The sequence below is a fragment of the Seriola lalandi genome, unplaced genomic scaffold, assembly GCF_002814215.2.
Source record: "Seriola lalandi dorsalis isolate HSWRI2012SDOR001 ecotype SW California unplaced genomic scaffold, Sedor1 jcf7180002054494, whole genome shotgun sequence".
NCBI lineage: Eukaryota > Metazoa > Chordata > Actinopteri > Carangiformes > Carangidae > Seriola > Seriola lalandi.
The window spans coordinates 572946-581965 of NW_019525047.1; the positions used below are offsets into that span (position 1 = coordinate 572946).

A 9020-nucleotide genomic window follows, 5' to 3' on the forward strand; every position below is an offset into this window, starting at 1 on the left:
CAAATATCGGCCGAGCAATAATTTCATTTATTTCCATCCAGGATAAAATAAAATGTCTGACCTAGCAGTTTCCCCAATCTCAGTTGTAATATTATCTTAGCAGTCTAACTAGCTGGTACAAAAGAAGGGAAATGTCAGAGGAAATAACTTCTGAGAAAAAAAACAAAAAACTGCAAGTGTGTAAGCTGCAAAAACAGCTCTGTATGCTGCTATGCTGCTAACCTACAGCTGCACAGACAGACACTGACAGTGTACAGGGCTCAAGTCATATCTAACAGCCCTGCCTGACCTGTAAAAATTTGGCATACTGTTTTTTTTTTTTTTTAAAGATCAGACAAAAGGAAAGACAGGAAGCTGAAAATAGATCCAGCATGTGCTGTGCTGACCGTGATGTCAACTGATAAAGCTCAGGTGTGAGACCTCGTGGCGCAACGGTAGCGCGTCTGACTCCAGATCAGAAGGTTGCGTGTTCAAATCACGTCGGGGTCAGTGTATTTTGAGGTACAAAGGAATACGAACGGATACTAATGCATCTCATCAAACCTGTGCTTTCAGCTGTGTGAGGCACTCTACACAAAGATTATGTGTGGGAAAGAAACTGATGACACACGTGGCTCAACTGGAATAGCGCTACACTTCAAGCTCTACCATCAAATTAACAGCGTACAAGGCCAACAGAAATAACGTCTAATAAATTCTCGTATGTAAACTTTAACTTTTGGGAAGTTGCACATAGGATTATAAAGAAATAGTGAAAAAAAAAAAAAAAAAAAGACAATTTCAGGTAAAAAGAAAATCAAATTAGGTTTTAAACACCTAATATTAAGAAGAAAGTCCTTTTTATTTATGAGATCTCCAAACCCAGTCGACCAGCATCAGCCTGTGGAAGCACCGCATCCAGTAGAATAAGAGCGATGTTGTTATGAATGGGGTGAAATGATCAGGTCTGGTTACCTGTGCCTGCCCGTGTGTCTGTTGGTAGGTTAGTAAAACAACAGGGATGGAGGCAGTATCTGACGGAAAGAACTGGATGGACTGGATTTACTACTACAACTGTATACAAATACAAAGAAGCAAACACCCACACACACTGGTACACACACACACACACACACACATGCACAGATGGCTGTTCCACTGGTGTAAACTTAGTTGTCCCAGCCCACATCCAGCTGAGCTGTGCACTCATGTCATTTAGAGCAACTGTCAGCAGAGTTTTACTACAGTATGTCAGTCTTGTGACTTAGGTTGACTGATATTGTTAAGGGTTTGGCAGGAACTCAGCTGTAGACTAACCTTTAGAATATTACTTTACAAGTATACTAATGAGAAAATCATAGAAAATCAGCTGTTATTGCACCTTCAAAACAGGAAGGCTACATTTTATCATGGGAATTAAATTAAATATGGTCACCAGTGACACAGTAATGAGCCCCCACCACCACCAGGGGGAGAGGGTATCAGAGCAAATGAACATGGTGAAAATAAAAACGTCAGGTAGCCTTTTTTATTTCACTGTAATTGCCAAAGATAGAGTTAGTTCTTTCTTTCTTTCTTTCTGAAGGGGATCACAGGAGACGGATGAGGAGAGGAGACGGAGATGAGATCAGATAAGAGGGGAAAACAGAGAGGAGTGTTTCGGACAGCAGGTGCAAAACAGCTGCTCTAACCACTGATCCCACCTGAGGCGTAACCATGGCACCTACCATACAGATAAGGTGTGTGGATGCACATGCACACATACTCTTTCTTTCTCTCTCTGATACACACAGATTCTCATTCATGGACAAAACCAGAGAGCATCTTCAATTTTCAGTCAGGCAGAAAAACTAAAAATCGATTGACATCTCACTGAAGCGCTCTAAATCTCAGATATCTGGCGTGGGAAATATACTATTCAACATGAAACAGCAGCACAAAAAGCTCCGTGTTCATCTTCAGATTTCACAAGACAGCAGTGGCAAATACAAGAAATCAGAGATCATGAGAGTAACAAAACTCCTAACAGAGAAGAATCAAAGACAGCACTTTCATTTAAAGCCTAAATGTTTCATCACCACTTCATACATTATGATGATCCTGCTCGCTTTAAGCTTAGTTATCTGCGAAGTGATGAGAACACCAGATAAATTATCCATGTCATAACTACACCAGGAATCACAGCAGTGAGGAATAGTAAACCATTCAATTTTGATCAGTATCTATGTGCTGGTAATACTTTTAATTCTTTTTTAATATATATTAAGTTAGCAACCACGTGAATGCTAGCAAACAGTCCACCATCACCCACCATTCACCTCATTCAGCAATTAAAATGAGAACTGAGAACTGCTTCAAAATATCCATCCAATAATCATTTAAACCATTTCCCACTCACAGAGACACAAAGAGGGGGTATAGTTTACAACCTGGCCCAACATTAAAGCCAAAGAGCGAGTGACTCAGGTGTAGTCAGCACTGTTCCCATGGGGAGGATGGAGTGGGATTGTGGGTAATCATTCACAGCTGGTCTAGTGGGTATGCTATTGCATCATGCTGCCTCTGACACAGATTTTGCCCACACACTCTTATACTGGCAAATTTAGAAAAACACACACGCCCTCACACACATTAACACACACACATCAAAGTGGGGCCTTGAATGTAACACAGCAGACTTCACTGCACCATTCAACCTTCAACAGATATGAAAGCTATGGAGAACTGCCAGCAGGTTGGAATGATTAAACAGAGAACATGGTGGTGTGCAGTGGTTTGCTGTTATATAATGTTTTAGTGATCATGAGATGGTAAAAGCAGACAGGTGTAATCATGAGCACATGTCAGTGAAAATCTTTGTTACTGCCAGCGTTTTATGCACAACGTTTCAGAGTTCAGACACCATCGAAGATATTTTTGCACAAGGAAAAAGTGAATAGAAATGAGAAGGAGTGTTCCAGCGTGGAAAACAAACAAATAAAATAAAACATGCTTTTTTTTTCTCTCTCTCTCTCTCTCTCTCTCTCTCTCATTACACACATGCTTGGACTCACCCTGTCTTTGTCATCCACCACGTCACACAACATGTCATCCAGGTCCAAAATGCCCCCATCTCCATGTTCCAACCTGTGGACCTGGACCCAGTAGCTAAGGTCCTGGAAAGAAAAAGAAAAAAAGGGGGGGGGAGAGGATTAGCTCAGTAATGAGATCAGCTTTATTTGCACCATATAGACTTAGGATTTGTAGCCTTATGTAAGTAAAGCCATACAACATACATCATATTAGCATTGCCAGGCCAAAGGAATTAGCAGCTTGTGTCAGCTGATCCAATCACCATGAGGTTCATACAGTGATCCAGTCAGCTGGCACGCAGAGGCTCTGACATGGTTATGGATTGACATCATGATAGCAGTTATGAAATATTTTAATCCCCTGCTGGTTGGCCTGCAAAATGAGCATATGGCTCAAACCTTTTTTTTTTTTTCTTGTGGAAGCTGAAGAGAGAATAGATGTGAAACATGCACAGCCAGAGGTGCCATATTCATTAGTCTTACATATTATAGCAGGTGATAATGCTCCTCTGCCTTCCCCCATTCAGTTACAAAAAAACAAAAAGAAACTGACCGCCTTTTTTGCATCAGCATATGAATATATCATCCATGCATACATAATGAATTGAGATATGTTGCACAGAGAAAGTCCAAGATCATTTCACTTTGCTTTTAGTTTATTACTCAAATGCAGTGTAATCAATCCAACATGACCTTTTTTAGTATTGCTTTATGATGAAATACTGCATGTTTATAATAGTTGGTGTTTTATCATGATGAGAGACTTGGGCGCCACTCTTATTCTATGCCATATCAGAGAGCGTACACCATGTACTGTGCTTCATGGACTTAAGTGCAGTTCATATAAAATACTTGAGAAGTGGAAATGTGTAAATATATGTTCAGATGTGCAATAAAGACATACAGAATACTGCTTTTCGCATTACTGCAGCAGCATCTTCACAGGGAAAACATGCCCAGGTAAAGTCTCATTAATATATTATACAGCCCTTCAAAGGCAGGAAGCAGTAAAGCTGGATAAAGAGTTTAAGTGACAGCGCAGAATTTTTAAAATCTCTCTTCAAACAATACCGATGTGCCCATATGTATGTGAGAAAAGGTCTTAGTCACTGTATCTGATTCTGCACCCCACTCCAGCCCTGAAGCTTTTTGACTCTGACTGCACCATAAGAAATAGGAGACAAAATGCACAGCTCGTATTCTGTGCAAAAATGCTCCAAAAAAATACTCCAAAGTTCAGCTGAGGCTCATTTTTGGTTTTAGCTGTCCAACCAAGCTTAATCGAGTCAGTATCTTTCCAGGTCACAGTCTATTTAATACAAATTTCCCTTGTTTTGTTTCCACAGAAAGAAGTTCTTTGCCAAATTATAATCATTTTTCTAGTATAGTAGTATAATATAGTAAAACAGATGTAAAAAAAAAAAAAAAATGGATGTTTGATATTCAGTAATATTCCTGCTCGCCTCCTGGGGCTCAGTACGGAGGCATGATGGCCCACTCAGACAGGAGAGCTGAGAGCAACCACTCAGCTCAAGGACTGTTCTTCCTCATTCACCATGTCAGCAAAGAATCTGCTCACTCTCTTGTCTCTATTTTGTTCTCACTTTATTTCCCTCTCTCTGTCTCTTTTCCTCCATGCCTCTTCCTCCACACTGAGCGGTTTTCGGGTCTGGGGTTAAATGCCTTCATGCACGGCTCTGTTGTACTGAACTCCATTGTGGTTCACCAGACAAAATGGTCCAAATCATGAGGGGAATGACTGTGTGGTATTTTTCTTCCCTCTGAGGTTATTAGGGGGGGGGAAGAGGGCAAGTTTATCAGGGACGTTCGCAAAAGTCAAAACAAGAAAACGGAAGCAAAGAGAGAATTGTGGTGTTGTTAGTAGTTGTATTAATTTGGGCAACTGATAGAACAATGTAATATTGTCGTCAGAAAGAAATGAGTCAAAAGATTATAGAGAGTTGTGTGTGCAATATGCAGTATAATATGCAGTGAAATATGAATTCTCTTTGAGCTGGTCCACAGTAAAGATCAGTGTATGGTTGACTGATTGGAAAACCGACTTTGAAAGCACTCCGACCTGACAGAATTTATTTATTGATTTATTTATTTGCTAAAACTGCTGAATAATACCACCACAAATGTACTTGAAACCCAGAGGAAGACAGTCACGGCATAAATTTACCATCTCTGGAAGTCATTACAAACCACATACTGACCCTCAGTATTAAAGGGGGGGGGGGGTTAATTTTCAAACGTTGACACGCTCTGTCTGTTTGGCATCTTCAGTCAGACTTGTTGCTTAGATGGATTATGAGAAACAAATAAGATTCTGAGAGAAGCTCAGCCACAAAACTTAATCCCAGAAAAACATGAAAGGAAATTAACTGAGTTTGACAAATACTGTTTAGATATGACTTGGTTCAAATTATGTATTCGTCTTACATCAATGGCACTTTGCCTACTTTAAGCCAAAAGCAATACTTTGCAATTCAAACACTCTATGGGAGTAATAGCAGAGAATTCCCCACTGACTGGAAGTGGGATGGTTTTGTGTTTTGGGGATCATCTCTGAATACCTCAGTGTAAATACTAAAGTGATAAACACACAGATTTGACTGAAGGTTCTTTTCCTGGTAGATACTTGTAGGTTTGAGTAAGACCTCCTAGGAAGATACAGCTGGTCTTGTTAGCAACTCAGCTCACAAAAACCCAAACAGTCAAATATCCTGATTATGCTACTTCTTAGTATCGTCCATCTTTGTCTCCAATCCTGAAAACTCTTGCTACTGTTGATATAGTCGTGTCTTTTAATATTGTATTCATACAAATTCAAAATATATGTTCCCAGTTGTGGCTGATAATCTCATATGTTCTCAGCTTCACACAAGGATTTTCTTGAACTAAGTCATGTTGCCACAGAGATTTTGGAAGATGCTTCACAATCTGATTAATTGATAATTGCCTTTAGAACAATAACTTTAAACTTTAAATGATTAATACCTTATTCATGCTTGCTGACATGGAGTCTCTGAGTTAGGCAGTAGTTTAAGAGTGACCTTAAGTGTACACTTTCATCACTCGGGATGGGAAATGATAAGATTTTATTGATACCAAAGCCATTGTAGAATCTGCTTATCGTCAGATTTTTTTTTTCTTTTTTTATAAATTTCCCTTAATGGTTCCTGATCACTTTTCTGTTTGATAAAAAGTAGGCCTACACAGGTTTTTGCCACACAGTCACACCTGACTAAGCTTTGGCTATGCAATGTAAACATAAGCCTAATGGTTATGTCTGTAGCTTTTTTCAGCTGCATCAGGCTCATTCAAAAAGTCTCCCTCAGATTTCCTTCTAAAAATGTTCAAACATAAAATGCCATTATTCATACTAGACATGGCTGAATATATGATGCTTATTATTTACTGAGAATTTTGCCGTCATATTGCCCAGTATGTCCAGCTAGTCAACATTTTAATTTCAATATATAAACAACAGTCAATGTCAAACCATCTTGCATTCGTCCAGATTTGTAACTAACCTTGACTGAGAGACTATTTAATCATTGTGTTGTTTGAAAATGATGTAGGCCATGTATTGTCTGGACTGGTCGCCATGGAGTTTGCAACTGGTATGCACGAGTTTAATTTGCGCGTGCACCGCTGAGCTGCAGTTTATAAACACTGTTGCCTGTTGGCGTTTAACAAACACGATAACTATTTGTATTTATCCCTAACTTTTGCCAGGCAACACAACAGACCCGGAAGTGGCTGGTTAGCAAGCCATAGACAGACCAAGAGACATGCACTGTAAGCTAGCACCTTAACGTTACCTCACTGTGATTTGCTGACACCAAACTTGAAGTGAACAAGTTTACCTGTTTACTGTTCCGCAATTCACTTGCACGATTCTTTGTTCGCTTCTTCTTTGATGTTTCATCACATCGAAGTTGTAAACACTGACACCCGCTTTAACACGAGGGAAATTCGGGGCCCTTCCGTAATTAGCAGAGGCCTACGCAACTTACGTAGTGAGCATATAGGCCTGCCCGCCTCTCAGAAACATGCAGGTGTCGATAAAACGAACTGATAAACTAAGGGGGCTTCCGGTTCCGATGGTTCCGACAATTCGGAACCGGCTCTCAACTGGATTCTCGATTCCCATCCCTATATCATCACATCAACACATATGGGCTTAATCAGGACTGAAGAGTGCATACAGATAGAGTCATTTGTATTACTGTAGTATACAATAACAGTAGATAAGGAGGAGAGCAGTCAACCTCGGCTCATTTTGTTTCCATCAACTCTAAAAAAAGAATGTTACACAAGAGCTCGTGCACATGTAGCTCTCTGACTCCTTAACTTTGGATTTGCTTTTCTCTACAACTACAGATTTTGTTTTTCAATACATGGTTTCATGCACAAAACCTGATGACAGGTCTTTGAGCAGAGCACCTCTCTGAGGTGTCTTCAGCAATTTCCCAAATGGGATCAGTATCATATTATTTCCAAGCATCCAATAAGATATTGCTACTCATGTAAAGCCCTTCCACAGACAGACTGAATATTCAGCTGTGATTCAATTTGACACATTGAAACTGTGTCAGGCTTAAGGTCATGTTTAGTCTAGTTTGAAAAGATAGCATTAACACTTCATCACTATTCAAGTCCTGGGAGTATCTCAGTCCAAAAAGATACTGAGAGTGAGCCAGCACTGTGTTATTCCATCAACAAAGGTTCAAACCCCACAGGAAGAAAACCGATCTGATGAGAGCAACTGTCTTACAAAGCTTTGATAGACAGGTATGTCTGAGGCTGGATGACAAGTAAAATGTGAGAACAACATACATCTGTCCACATTTCTGCAAGTCATCTTGCAGGAAGAAGGATTACAGAAAACTTGAAGAAACCAGTGCAACCTGTGTTGGATAGTGTAACCTTTCATCCCAGTGCTGAACTTGGAGCAACTTCATCAGGTCAGGGAGAAAATGTTTGAAAGGTTGGAAAGCCACACAATGAAGCCTTCCATAGTACTATAGCATTTTATCATGGAACTAAGATTACAATGCACACAATTTTATTAAAACATAAAATCTGACAGTTCACAGGTAAGACAGCATACTGCAAGTAGTTGAGAACTTTATAACCCAGCATCACTACACTAAAATCCCTGTCACATTACAGTAATGCCATCAAATAACAAATGTGTCTTCAGGCTTTTAGTTATTGTCACTACAGTTATGAGCCCATGAAAACAGAGCCGCAGTTCACTATAAAGTGCACATGTAAGGGGAGTAGCATGAATTCTCTTCATGTTGCATTGCCAAAAGCAACAGCAAAGGAATGTACAGCATGTTTGGTTTCACTTTAATGAGATAAAAGTGTAGCAAACGGTGCAGCGGCCCTCACAGAGAGTACAGTATGTAAATGAGAGATATGGTTACATGTAAAGCAAAATGTAACAAAGAAATATTTAAAGCATTGGAGAAAGGACCTGAACAAAGTGGCCCGGTGGCTTCACATGCATTCACACAATATTCCCTGCTATGTTGCCACTGTAATAATCTACAGGTTAAAACTTTTGTATTCCGCACAGCAGATATGAGCAAATATCCAGGGTGTGCAGGAAACTATTATCTGCTGCTTTTTTAGCTCCCGCCCCAGTGACCCGTTTAGTCACATGTGAGCTTTACTCATTCATTCATACACTGAGCGAGTGACACACTAACACCTTAGTCTGATCAGGTATCCGCTTATCTGATCCCGTGTAGAAGGTAAGAGGAAACAGAGGTAGTTGTTCTCTGTGTCACACACACAGACACACAGACACACACTCACACTTTGGACATAAGCGCAGACAATAGCTCTCTTCACCCCATTATCTGTGTCTTTGTGCCAGAGCGGGTTGCCTGTTCTCCTGTCAAAGACCACACAAAGACTGGTGCCCTGGAGGAAACCGGGGGGGTGGGG

General features: G+C 40.2%; 1 protein-coding gene and 1 non-coding gene across 3 annotated transcripts in view; one reads left to right on the forward strand and one right to left on the reverse strand.

Annotated features, from left to right (window-relative positions):
- LOC111659829 (partitioning defective 3 homolog) overlaps positions 1–9020 on the reverse strand; it is a 343091-nt gene that overhangs the window by 299507 nt on the left and 34564 nt on the right. For both annotated transcript variants that reach the window (XM_087175758.1, XM_023412895.2), the window contains exon 2: positions 3033–3134. In XM_087175758.1, the coding sequence (XP_087031884.1) occupies positions 3033–3134 (102 nt within the window). The remainder of the gene's footprint in view (positions 1–3032; positions 3135–9020) is intronic.
- trnaw-cca (transfer RNA tryptophan (anticodon CCA)) lies at positions 418–489 on the forward strand. The gene has a single exon. It is a non-coding gene; the product is annotated as a tRNA-Trp (tRNA).